Source organism: Trachemys scripta, chromosome 8, assembly GCF_013100865.1.
Source record: "Trachemys scripta elegans isolate TJP31775 chromosome 8, CAS_Tse_1.0, whole genome shotgun sequence".
Classification (NCBI taxonomy): domain Eukaryota; kingdom Metazoa; phylum Chordata; order Testudines; family Emydidae; genus Trachemys; species Trachemys scripta.
The window spans coordinates 84,396,035-84,412,321 of NC_048305.1; the positions used below are offsets into that span (position 1 = coordinate 84,396,035).

General features: G+C 40.0%; 1 protein-coding gene across 5 annotated transcripts in view; it reads left to right on the plus strand.

Annotated features, from left to right (window-relative positions):
* The window catches only part of USP33 (ubiquitin specific peptidase 33), an 82,561-nt gene that overhangs the window by 29,449 nt on the left and 36,825 nt on the right, over positions 1–16,287 (plus strand). For all 5 annotated transcript variants that reach the window (XR_004646718.1, XM_034778022.1, XM_034778025.1 and 2 more), the window contains exons 5-8: positions 4,152–4,304; positions 8,918–9,017; positions 11,924–11,993; positions 14,193–14,306. Coding sequence is in view for 4 of the 5 variants with exons in the window: in XM_034778022.1 (XP_034633913.1) it covers positions 4,152–4,304; positions 8,918–9,017; positions 11,924–11,993; positions 14,193–14,306 (437 nt within the window). In the remaining variant the exon portion in view is untranslated. The remainder of the gene's footprint in view (positions 1–4,151; positions 4,305–8,917; positions 9,018–11,923; positions 11,994–14,192; positions 14,307–16,287) is intronic.

Genomic DNA, 16,287 nt, shown 5'->3' on the forward strand with positions numbered 1-16,287 from the left:
TGTACTTTGCCCCAAAGCTCTGTGTACTATTAAAGTACCATAGTAGGCTGTGCGCAGGGACTCGGGTGGAGTGGTCATATGAGGGAAGGAAGGTGCGAAGGGTGTGTGTGTGTGTGTGTGTGTGTGTGTGTAGAAAAGAGTGTCTTTGAACCTTGTGCAACAGCAAGGCTGCTTCCATGCCATTATTTATGATAGCACCTGCATGTATTGTGCACTTTGCGAACACTCCTGTAATGAGAAGCTTACAATTTTTATATATGGTATTGTTTGAGTCACTGTAGGCAACATGTGAGGAGTCTTTCAGCTACACTTAAATGTGACAGTGTACCGCTTTGAGGATGAGCTTAGGAATATCATATCATGCATAGAAGGGGGTGGAAGAATCCACAGGGTTGATTTATGTGAGAAGCTGGCAAACTGTCAGAAGAGGCTTGGAGACTTGGTGGAGCAAAGGGGACAGGGGCAACATGAAGTTTGTTAAGAGAGAGTAAGTAGGGAGAGACGAAAGCTGTGTAAGTGGTGACAAGAAGCTTAAAGGTGATGCAGTAGCAAATGGGGAGCCAGCAGGGGGATTCAGAGCGGGAAGTTATGATCAAATCAATAGCCAAGCAATGTTAAGTTTAGCCAGCAGCGCTCACCGTGTGTTTGAGAGAGAAAGCATTCATCATGTGTGAGATTGCTCACTGTGTGTATGTGTGACAGAGAGAGAGAATGCTCACCGTGTATTTTTGGGTGGCTGGAGAAGAGAGGCCTCTGGGATGTGGAGTAATTAAGATCTGAATGAGATATTTGACTGGAGAGAGGAGGACAGATGTTGGAGATATTGAAGAGGAATTGGCAGATTTGGAAATAGCTTGGGACAAAGGAAAGGGAGGAATTAAAAATGACTGAGATTGCAGACCTGAGTGACAGGGAGGAGGATGACATTATCAATAGTGATAGAAAAAGAGGGAAGAGGAGAAGGTTTGAGAAGAGATAAGGAGTTGGGTTTTGACCATGTTCTATTTAAGACATCCAGGAGGAGAGATGTTGGAGAGAGAAGATGAGTGTGCAGATAGATAGGAGACTTAGTGCTGGAGAGAGATTTGTGAGCCATCAGCCCAGAGGCGACTGCTGAAGCCATGTGAACTGATTATTGCCCAAAAATAAGGTTTAAAGTCAGAAGATCAAAGGGCCAAGGACAGAGCCCTCTCACAGAGTGAGAGAAAGGAGATGGATCCACTGAAGGAATGGTCAGAGAGGTAAGAGGAGACCCAGGAGAGGGCAGTATCTGGAAAGCCCAGTGTGAGGATATGAAAGCAAGGAGAGGATGATCTATAATATTAAACACAGCAGGAAGATCAAAGGGGATGAAGGCAGAGTAGAGGCTGAGATTTGTGTAGGAAGAAATAATTGGAGACCCTAGAAAGAGAGGTTTCAGTGGAGTGGAAACACTGGAAGCCAGATGGAGGGGGTCCGAGACTGTATTGGAGGAGAAGTGACTGCATTGATAGTAGACTGTTCAAGGAGTTTAAAGGCATGAGCAATATGGGGCTGTAGCTGGAGGCGTAGGTAGGACTGAGGGGTGTTTTTTGGAGGACAGGGGAGACCAGGACATTGTTCATATTGTAATGGAAGAGGTTGAGAAAGAAGGATAAGGGAAGAATGAACAATAGAAGTAAGGAGACGGGAAGAGGAATGGGATCACTGGGGAAGATATGGGTGTTTATAGGAGAAAAGGCAAAAGACCTTAAAGCTGGTGACAGGAGAAAGGGAAGAGGAGGTGCAAGGGGGATATTCCTGGTGGATTTTGTTGATTTTTTTTATTTGTTTTTGTTTTTCTCTCTCTGAAAGTCTGCAAGATCCTGTGCAGAAAGATAAGAAGGGGAGAGATTTAAGGAGGGACTTGAATGGTGCCAAGAAGTGATGGGGACTGTGGGCATGAGACTCAATGTGGGAGAAGTGTAGTTGCTTGGTCAGGGAGATGATAGTTGAAGGAGGGAGAATCTGCAGTGGAGGAAGTTAGTGAGGTCCCAGGATGTTCAGCAGCACAAGGACAGTAATGGAGAGAGCAGATGCTGGAAGCAAGACAGGTCTGGAATTGGTGTAATGGACTTCACTGTGGTAGAAAGGGGCATGGGTGGAGGAAAAAGCAGAGTGGAGAGTGGACAAGAGGGTTGGGAGGAGAGGCCTGATCTAGTAGAGAATTCATGAACATTGATAGACTGGAGGTTGCAGAAGGCACAGTGACAGGGCAGGGATGGGACAAATGTGTGGTGTGATGTTGAATGAGGGGAGGTGGTGATCAGAGAGAAGGAAGTCAGATGGAGAGATCAAAGAAGAAAGGAGTGTTGGATGAAAATATATTGTGTTAGGGATACCGAGACAGGAGCTTCTGGGTCCGCTCTTACAGCAGCAGTCCCCAAACTTTTGAGAGTTGCAACCCCCCTTATCCCTGTCCGTGCCCTCCCCCCCCCCCCCCCCCCCCCCGCGAGTCTAGAGCAGTGCTGTGGCTCCTGGGGAAGGGAGGGAGGGATATGGACAGGGGTAAGGGGGCCAAGGCTGGGGTTGGGTCTGGGGCCGTGGCCAGAGGCCAAGGCTTAGGGCAAGAGTGGGAGTGGAGCTGTAGCCAGGCTGTGGCGGAGGACAGCAGACAGGCCCATAGCCAGGTGCAGCTCCGCTCGCAGCCTCGTCCCCAGCCTCTGCCCTGGGCTGGGAACAGAGACGCAGTCAGCAGCCAAGGCTGCGGGCTGCCGCGCGGCTGGGAGCACAGCCGTGCTGAGGCTAGTGGCAGAACTGGAGCTGGGGGTGGCTGGGACCTGCCGCACCTTTCCGGACTTTCCTCCATGCCCCCCATGGGGGTGCGCCCCACACTTTGGGGACCTCTGTCTCACAGGAACCCACCGGCTTGGAAATTCCTACATGAGGGACCTGAGGGGTAAACGTCCTTTTCTACCATCATTTAACTCCAGATATTTGTTGGATTAAATCCAAAATGCTAAGTTATAGTTAGACTAACACTGACCTGTATGAGATAAGAAACATAAAAGAACTTAGGCTTTATAAGGCAGCATGCTTGAGACCCGCCCTTTCGTTATTCTGCTTGAACATAACTACACGTTTGAACCCGAGCAAATCAGCCATAGGATTGTCAGGATTGTTATCCATTATATATCTGATGAGAACACACATGCGACTGTTCTAATGTTTACGATTAGAGATAAATCTTGATTTTTGGGGGCAGTTCCGAGTACATAGACTGTACTTAAAAGTCCTTTCTGCTATAACAGTTTGACTAACTGGATTCAGGATATATCCCCAACATTTTCTGGTATCTGACAGTCTTGTTTGTAGGTTTCTAAGAACTGAACTAAAATGTCTCATTTTACGTTCCCATATGACAGCTGTTTAAGGGCCAAGGCTTGATTACTTGCTATCTCCAGGGGAGATTTTTAAATACTGACCTAGAAGTGAAAACAAACTCTATCCCATTGGTAGGGCCTGGGTATTGGTAATTCATGGCTGTGAAAAACGCATCACAGACCATGAAATCTGATCTCCCCCCTGAAATCTTGCACAGGGCTGGGAACTCCTACCCTGCGCAGGGCTCCAGCTGCTAGTTCCAGCTGGGGATGGGGAGGGACGAGACTTCCTCTTCCCCTGCTTCCCCTACAATAGCCTTATGACCCTCCCACCCTGACTGCCTTTGGGTCAGGACCCCTACGGTTACAAAACCATGAAATTTCAGATGTAAACATCTGAAAATGTGAAAATGACTAATTTTAAAATCATCTGGCCGTGAAATTGACCAAAATGGACCATGAATTTGATATCATCAGTATCCAATATCCACATACTTTCTTGGTGAGTGCATTGCAATAGTTTAAGATGATTATGGACAACACTGAGATCTTCTCTTTTCAGATTGTACTGATAGTTAAAGCAGACATACCTCTTGGATGGTGTTTGTGATGTGGTTTGGACCCCTTCAATCTAGGTGTTGCAAATTAAAAGCTTGGGTTTCAGGAACAGCTGAATTGCTGCTAGATTTAATATTTTTACCTTGTACATGTTAGTCTTTTTTGAAAGATTTCACATATTAATACAGTTCTGGCTTGGACACATTGAGGTTTAATGTAAGTTCCGAAATGATTTTTTTTCTTCTGTTTTAGGACACAAAGCACTGTTTAACTGTCAACCTTACTACCCTGCGTGTCTGGTGTTATACATGTAGCAAAGAGGTATTTTTGGATAGAAAATTGGGATCTCATTCTCCATTACCAAATGCCAGACTGTCTCACCAAACACAAGGAAATAGTGTACAGGTATGTTCTTTAAACAAGTGAAATACATACAGCCCTTGTTTTAGCTGTGCTTTGTCTTATTTCCCAGTTGTGTCTTATCTGGTGTTGGAAATAATATGATTCTCTGTACTGTACTCTTCCCTTCTTATGTCTCTGAGGACTAATACAGCTCAACGCCCAACCTACATTAAATCTTTCTGTGTATCACTCTGTTTCCCAAGAATGATGCTATGAGTGTATTTTATTTAATTTTTTAAATCAACCAGAGTATATGAAATTACATTTGAGTTTTTAAGATGGGAATAATCATTTAGCTTTGCTTCCCATCCTGTAGTTAGTGAGAAGTTTTTAATTGTCATATTCAAATTATTACTGACTACTGTATGCAGAAGAGTAAGTTGTTTTGGTGTTTGTTTATGGAGCCTCTAGTCAAAGAGAGGTTCAGATTCACGTGGAGACAAAAGTATAGTGTTTATCAGGAGAAACATGCAGGCAACTGTCAGTCTGTATTCATTCAGCCACTAATATAAAAAAAATTGAGAGGATTTGCATGACCTTATATTTCTGGTATAGCTCAGTAAAACTTACTGTGTTTGCATCGTTATAAATTACTAACAAGGTATGTAATTTTTTTCTTATTGGAGATTTTTTTTTTCCATTGAGCAGTACATCCACAGTTGTTGTAGTAATTTTGGTCTCTTCAGCTATGATATATGCTTCCTCAGAGGCAGGAGTAAATGGTCTCTGTGGGGTGTGTGTTTGTGTGTGTGTTTTTTAAAAGAGAAGTGAACAATAACTTAATCATGAAAGCATGCTGTCATCAAAGACGCATTAAGGTACAATTAAGTCATCAGAGAGCTGATTTTATTTGTAGTGCAGTTAGGATAGTTAAGCTTTTTCAAGTTTACACATGGCCAGGATTTAGGATTTATAATGAAAATGAAACTAGAAATTTAAATTTCTAAACTGTCATTTATTACATGATTATAATATAGAGGAAGTTGACCATTGTTAACACATAATTTATAACAATTAACATTTGTAGCTGAAAGAGTAAAATATCTAGGGGGTAGCACACTTTGTAACTTGTTTAGGCAGAGCTCATTGTGCACACCAGGGCTCCTTGCGTCTCCCCATTCCTCCCCTCTCCAGCTCCCTGTGTGCCACCTTCTAGCTCTATTTCAGGATCAGAGGGGTAGGCATGTTAGTCTGGATCTGTAAAAAGCAACAAAGAGTCCTGTGGCACCTTATAGACTAACAGATGTAGTGGAGCATAAGCTTTCGTGAGTGAATACCCACTTTGTCAGACGCAACGTTGCGTCTGACAAAGTGGGTATTCACCCACAAAAGCTTATGCTCCACTACATCTGTTAGTCTATAAGGTGCTACAGGACTCTTTGTTGCTCTATTTCAGTGATTCCCCAGTCTCTCCCCTGCCAGGGGTTTGATCTGTCCCCCATCTCCCCTCCTCCCATAGCAGAGTCGTCCATTCTTCCCTCATACCAGCATCTCTATGTGCCACTCCCAATCTTCCCTCCCCTCCCCATCAGTGGTTCTTTGTGCTCCCTCATTGCCCTTCCTCTCATACCAGGGTCCCTTATTGTCCATCCGTGCCAGCATCTGTTTGCACTTCCTATTTCCTCCTACCTTCATTCCAGGAGTTCTGTGTGCCATCCATGCCCCTCCATGCCAGGGACAATCTGTGTTCCCTCTGTCATACTCGGGCCCCACAATTTCTCCTCACCAGGAGTTGTGTGTCTTCCATCACTTCCTAACACACACACCAGTGTCCCTCATTCCCCCTCCCCGCATCTGCCAGGGGCTAGATGCACACCCCCATTTTCCCCTTTCCTCTTCACCTCTCTTTCCCCCTCCTCCTCCGTCCCCTGCCATTATTATTTGTCTGGGAGATAAGTCATTCATGGGGTCAACATGATAAATTCTATGGGGAAGAATGGGTAGAGAGGAGATGAGGTATTCTGAGGCTGGAAGGTGTTAATGGGTGCCCTCAAAGAGTTGTTTGATCTATAGATAATTGCAGAGGTCCTTGAAGCTCTGGCTGTGCTAGCAGATGTCATGGGTTACCTGTGTTCCCCATTTTCCTCCTTTCTGATTTTCACCAAAATTATTAGGATTCTGGCCGTTGATGCCAAGAATATTTTGGAATTGATCAGATGTTGCATTCTAAAGCAATCACATTACAGAGAAATGCCATCAAGTTGAGGGTATAACCTCATAAGCTCTTCCAATTAATGAAAAAGAAATAGCTGAATTGGGACAAATAAAGAAAGCAGGGGGGAAAAACAGGTATTTAAAGATTCCATGTACAAGCTAAAACTATGCCATTAAAATAAACTATGCTGTATATTTTAAAAGCAGATTGAAAATACCTTCCTTGGAGAAGGTACTGACTTGCACATCCAGCACATACCTATTTCTCCCACTGAAATCAGTGAGAGTTGGGGATTCTCAGCCCGTTGGAGGACTGGACCTTTTGAACAGTGCTGTGCGCATTGGAACACTAAATAACTAATATTTAGACATACCACATTTTCCTTGAGAAGTTGCATCAGTATTTCCCTGTAGTCAACAGATGAGTGATTTTAATATGAAGAATATTAGATGGACTTTATTTATTTATTTATATGCCTATCTACTTGTTAAATGACAGCTGAAGTTCAAATACAAGAGTAAAAAATAATTGTGTAAAGAGTAAAGTGAATAAAAGCACAATATTTTGTTGGTTTTTTTTTTTCTGGGGGAGAAATTTTTGCAAACCCAAAAATTACAAGAAATTGATTTAAAGAAAATTATACCAGAAAATATACCGGGTATTCTTTTAACAACATATGTTGGAATCTACTAAGTGGTTGGAATCCAAGAAGATATTGGCAAAATGTATACAATACAATATTATTAGGTAAGTCACAGAAGTTCTAAGGGAAAAATACCCCTAAAGAAATTATTGAAAAATACCTTAGCATGTTTTCAATTTTAATATTAGTAGATTTGAAATAGGGCATAATTTTTTTATCTTAAAACACCAACCACAGAATTCTAATTGTATAGTGTTTCAGCTAAATATATTGGATTTTCTGATGTTATTCACGTGTGCTCCTGAAATATATGATGTCTTGACTTAAACATAATGCTTGGCATGATTGCAGAATTCAGATTTGAAATGCATCCAATACCCAATTGTTTTTCTACCCTCAAGGAAGTTGCAGTGTACATGACATTGCATAAGGAGAAATTAGCATGATTTGTGACATTTGTCTTGCTTTTTACCTTAAAATTTTGTTTAGGATTTCCTCCCCTTATGTGCTCACAGAAAAATGACATAAAATACAATAACAATTTGCCTATCTCATACTGCATCTCTGTTAGGGTTGCCAACTTTCTAATCCCACAAAACCAAATACTCTAGCTCCGCCCCTTCCCTGAGGCCCTGCCCCCGCTCACTACATTCCCTCCCCCCCCCCCCCATTGTGGCTTGCTTTCCCCTACCCTCACTCACTTTCACTGTGCTGAGGCAGAGGGTTAGGGTGCAGGCTCTAACTGGAGATGCGGGCTCCTGGGTGGGGCCAGAAATGAGGGGTTCAGGGTAAGGGCTCTGTCTGGGAGTGCAGGCTCTGGGGTAGGGCTGGGGATGAGGGATTTGGAGTGCAGGAGGGGGCTTCAGATTGAGGGGGGGCTCGGGGCTGGGGCAGGGGGTGGGAGGTTGGGGTACAGGCTCTACCTCCGGCGGCGCCCAGTCAGCAGCACAGCAGGGGGGCTAAGGCAGGCTTCCTGTCTGTCCTGGCACTGTGAATCCGCACTGCACCCCGGAAGCAGGTCTGGCTCTTAGACAGAGGTGCGGCAAGAGGCTCTGGGCGCTGCTCTCATCTGCAGGCACCGCCTCCGCAACTCCCATTGGCCTTGGTTCCTGGCCAGTGGGAGCGCGGAGCCGGTACTCGGGGTGGGGGCAGCGCACAGAGCCCTGTGGTCTCCCCATTTAGGAGCTGGACCTCCTGGCTGCTTCCGGAACGCAGCACAGGGCCAGGACAGATAGGGACTAGCCTGCCTTAGCTCCGCAGCACCGCTAACCAAACTTTTAATGCCCGGTCGGTGGTACTGTAATCATAGGGGTCCCAACACAAAAGGCGGTCAGGGTGCTGACCGGAGCCGCCAGGATCCCTTTTCGACACTTATGTCTCTCTTGATTAAATGCAGTGGGCCATCTGATGGCAAATTTTTGTGCTGACTTTCACATAATCCTTTATAATCGTTGTGTTATAATCCATTGTTACGTGGTGAATTGCAAAGCAGGCTTGCTGTTCCTGAAGCAGTGGCAGGAAATCTTACAGTGTTTGACATTGTATTTTGACTGATTTATTTTCTCAGCGTTTTCCAGAAACTGGTGCAGTGCTGTATTCTTACCATAAGTACCTGCTTGAATTAGTAAGCTTTCATAGCATTGCTGCAAACTACTTTTGCTTTACATAAAATGAAACATGCATTTAGAAGTCAGTTATTTTGAATGAACTCCTATGTTTAGTTCATAGGCATATGTTAATAAAACCGTACTAACACTTAAAGAAAAAATGGATTTATAAACATAATCACACTTATATTTTGCCTTTTCTTCCAATAAGGATTTTAAAATACCTGGTAATCCAACACTGAAGATTCCTCTAGTTACTGTATTTGATGCTTTAGATATAGAGGTGGAAGAAGATGAACTGAAGACAAGAGGTAATGAAACTGGAGGATTAAAGCCTACGCTGTCAACTAATTGCTCTGTCCATGCCCTCACTTAAATAATTCCACCATGTACAGTATGTGTATTTCTTTGAATCCATTCCCCAGCTGTTTAGAAATTACTTCTTTTCCAGCTGGAACTATTTCCCCCCACTCTAAAATAAGAGCTGCATTTTCAGTTTGAAGCTTAACTGCAGCATCCTTTCCTTTTCTTCAGAGAAGAGGCTCTCGTGTTATTTGTAGTACATCAGTCACTGATAAAGAAAGCAGTTGTGATGTTTAGTGTAGTTGCTAGTTTTCATTAGACTGAAATATGTGTCATAGCCACACTGGTAACTGGGTAGTTATTGCAAAATTTGTTAACATTTTTTTTTATTTTTTTTAAAGATGCTTTATATGAATGCTTTCTGAATACTGGTTAACATTTTGGGTCTGCCATTCCCAGCACTTTTTTTTTTGGATTTCATGCTCTGACAAATGCGATCAGTGCAAAAGTTAACCTAAGCCTGATATTTATATAATGGAAAAGGGGAAAATGTGAGGGGAAAGTGTAATGAAACTCCCAAAACTGAGAGGGTTTTATTTGTTGTTTATTTGTCCCCCCCCATGTGGCATCTCTTTGAAGTCTCCAATATGGATCACTCTTATAATGAATAATTTTTGTTTATCTGCTGGTTATATTTTACTGAGCTGCTTTGTTGAGACACCAGTGAACATGTCAAGGCAATTCCTTCTCCTATCAATGATGGGGAGATGTTTCTATCTCATGGACCTTGTTTCTCTTTCCTTCTCCGTTCTTCCTTGACTCAGCTAGCACCAGCTTTTTGCCAGTTCAGCCTCCATGTTTGCCCAAAGCCTTTTCCTCTGCCACTCTTGCCATCTGTCATAGTCTTCCTGTGTGCCTCCACCTCACTGATTCACCATCTGTTCTTAGATCTTTGAAAAAAACTGTTTATCACCTGTCAATGCCTTAGTTTCTCTCTTCCTGCTTTTATTTGTATTTAACCCTATGATATGTTCTGGGGATACACTTTTTATATGAAAGTTGCTGTATGGATAAAGTTGTATTCTAATTTCCATTAGCACTAATGGAGCTATGTGGATATGCTTCAAGAAAGAATAAGCTCTCACAAGTCAAATTTATCTTAATGTTTTATTTAAAAACAAATGTTAAATATTTCTGACAAGGCACATATTGGAGAGCAGGATGAAGCAATGCTAAATGTAACTGCAGTGAATAGTTCAGTTACTACTTTACCAATAAATTGTTAAAAACTTTGCTAAATAAATGTGTATTGAATAAAAGCCCAATCCTTTAAATTATTACACAGTTACTTAACTTTATGCTTGTGAACAATCACACTGAAGTTAATCATGTGTAAGTGTCTGCAGAATCAGGCAGGGCCTATGAAATTATATATAATACACACACTATTTGAAAAAAACTTTTTGAAATACCCTATGGTGTTTCAATATGTCCTTAGCTGTGACTAGTATTCCATCTGCCTTTAAGTGAGAATTAGTCTTCCTGGTGGGAAGAATCAGGAATGGCAGTCTGATGTAGGTTTAGCGATGGGAAATGCAGAATCATTTAAATGGAGAGAGAGGAAGGAGACTTTCTCAGTTCCTATAAGCAAAGTTTTATTTTTTTTACTTGTTTATTTTTAGAAAATATTTTTGGTTAATTTAGCTGAATTAACCAAGTAAGTTTTATAAAAATAATAATGGAACTTGCAGAGTACTGTCTCATACATCAAAATGATGAGCTGCATTTCTTGTGTCTGAGTTAATTATCAGACTGTTGCGCTGAAGGCTTTGCTGATTGCTAAATTTTTTTTTAAATGCTGTGTAACTTTTCTTGGTAATTAGAAGTAGTGATTATATTGTTTTCAGTAGTACATTGCAATTATTCTTGTAGAAGAACTTTATTATATTTTGAGACAAACTTCTATTTTATTGATTTAATTTATACTTTGGCAACACTTGTATAGCCTGTCATGCCAATAAAGTTTAATTGAATTGAGCTGAGATGACCATGTAATAGTTGCTAGTTCTGACTTGCAGAAATAGTCTTTTTGAAGCCCTTAGGACTACTTGCATGGGTACAGACTGTTCAAATATTTAATTGTTTACCAGTTGAGCTCTATAATGAAAATTTTCCCCATTATAACTTGTGCTATAGACAGAGTGAGCGTATATAATGTTTGCTGAGTTAATTAAGAAAAGAAGTAGTCCTCATCTGAAAATATGATTTTCTTTGAAAGGGTGAATGAAGCTGTCCTGAATAAAGATTAACACACTTAATAAATCCATACAGGAAAGAGAGAGAAAAAGAACATAAATTAACTAAAACTGATTCATTTGCAAATATAATTACACACTGAGAAAATGTATGTATATTGTTATATAATCTAAATAGTCATTGCACAGATTAAAGGTATTGAAAAGCCATTGATAAATCCTCCTAAAAACCTGTCAATTATATAATTAACAATTATAGACATCAATCATATACAGATAAACAGTAGAATTCATTTGAACTAGTAAACGCATTAAATGCAAGTAAAATTAAAACATTCAAACCCTTATCTTTATAATCTTTCTTCAAAACAGTATCATTCTAAAAATATACATAAAGATACTAAGATAAAAAGGTAAAATGAAATCCACTTACGCTAGGTATTCTAATCAACCAACAGCAAAATAGGAGTTGAGATAATTTATCTGTTTAGGAATCAAATTCTGCTTAGTTACACTTGTGCAATCCCATTGGTCTCAAAGGGGTTGCAGAAGTGTACTGGGAGCAAAATTTGACTAGTAAATCTTTGAGTGGAAAGATTATTTTCCTACAAGTTTCTTTTTCAATTTTAGCTTGCTTGATGTATTTTTCCTATTTACAGGTCTTACAGGATTGAAAAATATTGGAAACACTTGTTACATGAATGCAGCTTTACAAGCTCTTTCCAATTGGTAAGGAAAATAGCTGTAAAATGTAACCTTAAAGTAGCTATGTGTATCTGCATGTCTTCAGTTATAAACCAGACCCTCCAAAAAGTCCTTAATTTAAGTTTTAGAAGAATCATACCAGTATAAACCTCATTTTGATGTGTTTGGTAGCCTCATCTTGCAGTAGCATGAATAGTGCTATTGCAATCAATGGTATTACTTAAGAGTTGCAGGATATGTATATAGTTTCCCTCAAATAGCAGTCTATGGGTTTGTTTTCCCTCCTCTTCTCTAATATCTCACAGCCCTCAATTAAAAATTATAGTTCTAAAAATTAAAAAGAGAATTAGTCATAAATATCCAGGTAGTCTTCTAAGTGTAGGGCCATTCTTTGATACTTAAGTTGTTTTGTTTTGTTTTTTTCATTCTTCTCCAGACATCAAAAGGTAATGTGATGTGTGCGGCATAAACAAGCTTTGAATTCTTTTTTACCATGTTATTTTTTCAGTCTGGAAAGTTTTCTAATTGCTATTTATAACAATTAAAATGAGGTGGCATGGTGTAATCTTTTAGTGACAGAAGTTTAAACTTGCCAATTTTATAAAAGAAGCTGATATAAAACGCCTTTGATTAAACATTTGAACTGCTTGGATCTTAAACTCAAAAACAGATCAAAGAATTTCAAGATCCTAATTATATACTAAACGTACATAATGTACATACTTAATGATAACAATTGTAAGTGAAATAGTTTAGAAAGATTTTTTTTTTTTATTCCTAAATATTCATAGATCAGAAAGAGCTGCCTAGTTATATACTTGAAAGTATCAGGAATATTTGGTTAACTTTTGTTTCCATTTTTTATTAAATGTTTCCAATTAAAAAATAGCCTGTCCTTCCCTTTTTAAAAAAAATGTAGATTAATTAACCTATTGATTTAAAATACATTTGTTGAATATCAGTCTTGCTAGTTGTTCCTTTTATACAATGAACCAAAACCAAACTGAGACTTTAATTATTATGTTTAATTGCTGACTATTATGTTTTCTATTTGTGACTTCCCCCTCCAAAACTGTACTGAGTTAGGATTTGGTATTAATAATTATAATCCCTAGCTATTATATAAGGCTTTTCACCAATAGATTAAATAGTACTTTACAAAAGAGATCAGTATCTTTATCTCCGTTTCACAGATGGTACATTGAAGCACAGAGAAAGGAAGTGACTGCCCCATGATCAACCCTGCAGGCCAGTGGTACAGTTAGGAATAGAACCCAGGTTTCCTGGATTCAGTACAGTGATCTATCCACTCCTCATTATTTGCCCTGAGGTCCTTGCTATTATCAAAAAATGCTTTGGGATTTTTGAAAGTCTTTTAATGAAAAAATAAATAAAAAGGTGGAAAATAGCCAGGAAATTTGGCAAGAAGAGAGGGAAAGGACCAAAAGCTTTTTAGAATATATTATTTGTTATAACAAAGTATGTCTTATAGATCAGGAACCAGTTAACTACTGTTTCTGGTCAATATTAATGGTATGGGAGAGGTCAAGGTTATAGTTCCTAGAATTTCCTTGGGCCACCAGTTGATTTTAAAGGAACAACTTATTCTCTCAGTGCTGCTTAAAATAATAGATATTGGAACTAACCCACCTACTTGTTCCAAAATTTTTTCCTGATTTTCCAGATCAAGCTTTTCTGTAATTCTAACCACAGAACTCAATGTACATTTTCTGTATAGCCTGTCCCTACAATGATATATTTTAATACATTCCTTGTAAGACATTAAGGAGTATTTTAAAAATATTAGCTATGAAAGTTATCTGAAAATGTCTTTCAGAATATTACATAATCAAAAAGTGCCAGCTTTCAGCCACCTTGACTGCAGAGCAAGGATCACAGGGATATACCACTATCCTGCAGTGGCTACATTGGCTAGTGGGAACCTGCCCTTGTAAGGTGGCTCCCACTGGACAATTCCAGTGCCTCTAACAAGTGACAGGATTGGTCTGTGAGGGGTATTGTGCCACTCATAAAGTGGCCCAAATAAGCAGAATATATGAATGTTGCCCTAGGGTTTAGGAAAAGAAATCGTTAAACGTTTACCATGTAAATGTCAATAATTAGCCTTAGCTAACATGCTGTTAAAATGAATGTAGGGGGAGATTTACATTTCTCTTAGCACTATTTAAAGAATAATAATCTTGTTTTCTTCCCTCTAATCAGCCCACCCTTGACACAGTTTTTTCTTGACTGCGGGGGCTTAGCACGAACAGATAAGAAACCAGCGATATGTAAAAGTTATCTCAAGCTGATGACAGAACTTTGGCACAAAAGCAGGTATTGTACCACTTTCCTTGTGAAATATGTTTATATATAAACTTTGGACAGCAGTGCAGCACAGGGGTGAACTTGTTTTAGCTCCAATTGTTTCCTCGTGTGTGATATTCCGAAGGTTTATTACAGGCTTTGAATTCAATTAATTTAAAAATAACTCTAAAAGGTTGTGTGGTGGAGTTGGGGAAGTTAACATTTGTTTTAGTGGGAAAGTTACATGAAAGAGGCTTTTCTGTATATCATGTGACAACTCAAAACAAATGTCATTTAGATGCTGAGTGATGATGGCATCATGTTTGCCTTCAGGTTGAAAAGAAAGATTTGCCCATTGCAGCTGTTCCTGTAGTTGAACCCATAATCATGCATAACGGCATTAGATTTTCATCCTAGGAAACATGACAAGATTGACTTCCTTACACAATGAAACATGTAAGTTGTTATAAATAAGAGTGCTCTTTTATGGATAATTGAGCCTCCAGTTTCCAGAACTTTAAGCTCAACCTGAGATAGAACAAACTTTGGTTTTCCATCTGCTTCATACAGCATCATTATACACATACATTTCCCATATTTCAGTGACTTTCATAAATTTCAGTAACTTTTTTTTAAAAGTTTCAGAGTGGTAGCCGTATTAGACTACATCATCAAAAACAACGAGGAGTACTTGTGGCACCTTAGAGACTAACACGTTTATTTGAGCATAAGCTTTTGTGGGCTAAATCCTACTTCATCACATGCATGGAGTGGAAAATACAGTAGGAAGATATAGATACACAGTACATGAAAAGATGGGAGTTGCCTTACCAAGTGGGGGGGGGAGGGTCAGTTTTAACGAAACAATTCAATTAAAGTGGGCTATTATCAAGGAAGAATCACTTTTGTAGTGGTAATCAGGGTGGCCGATTTCAAACAGTTGACAAGAATGTGAGAGTAACAGGGGGAAATTAGCATAGGGAAATTAATTTTTAGTTTTTGTAGTGACCCATCCATTCCCAGTCTTTATTCAGGCCTAATTTGATGGTGTCCACTTTGCAAATTAATTCCAGTTCTGCAGTTTCTCGTTGGAGTCTGTTTTTGAAGTTTTTTTGTTGAAGAATTGCCACTTTTAAGTCTGTTATTGAGTGTCCAGAGAGGTTGAAGTGTTCTCTGACTAGTTTTTGAATGTTATAATTCTTGACATCTGATTTGTGTCCATTTATTCTTTTGCATAGAGACTATCCGGTTTGGTCAATGTACGTGGCAGAGGGGCATTACTGGCACATGACGGCATATATCACATTGGTAGATGTGCAGGTGAACGAGCCCCTGATGGTGTGGTTAGGTCCTATGATGGTGTCCCTTGAATAGATATGTGGACAGAGTTGCAACGGGGTTTGTTGCAGGGATGGGTTCCTGGGTTAGTATTTTTGTTGTGTGGTGTGTAGTTGCTGGTGAGTATTTGCTTCAGGTTGGGGAGCTGTTTTAAGCGAGGACTGGCCTGTCTCCCAAGGTCTGTGAGAGTGACGGATCATCCTTCAGGATAGGTTGTAGATCCTTGATGATGCACTGGAGAGATTTTAGTTGGGGGCTGAAGGTGACGGCTAATGGCGTTCTGTTATTTTCTTTGTTGTGCCTGTCCTAAGACTCTCTCTACGCAAAAGAATAAATGGACACAAATCAGACCTGAAGAATTATATCAGTCAAAAGCCAGTCAGAGAACACTTCAACCTCCCTGGACACTCAATAACAGACTTAAAAGTAGCAATTCTTCAACAAAAAAACTTCAAAAGCAGACTCCAACGAGAAACTGTAGAACTGGAATTAATTTGCAAACTGGACACCATCAAATTAGGCCTGAATAAAGACTGGGAATGGATGGGTCATTATAAAAACTAAAAACTAATTTCCCCATGCTAATTTCCCCCTATTGTTACTCACACCTTCTTGTCAACTGTTTGAAATCGGCCACCCTGAATACCATTATAAAAGTGATTCTTCCTCCTGT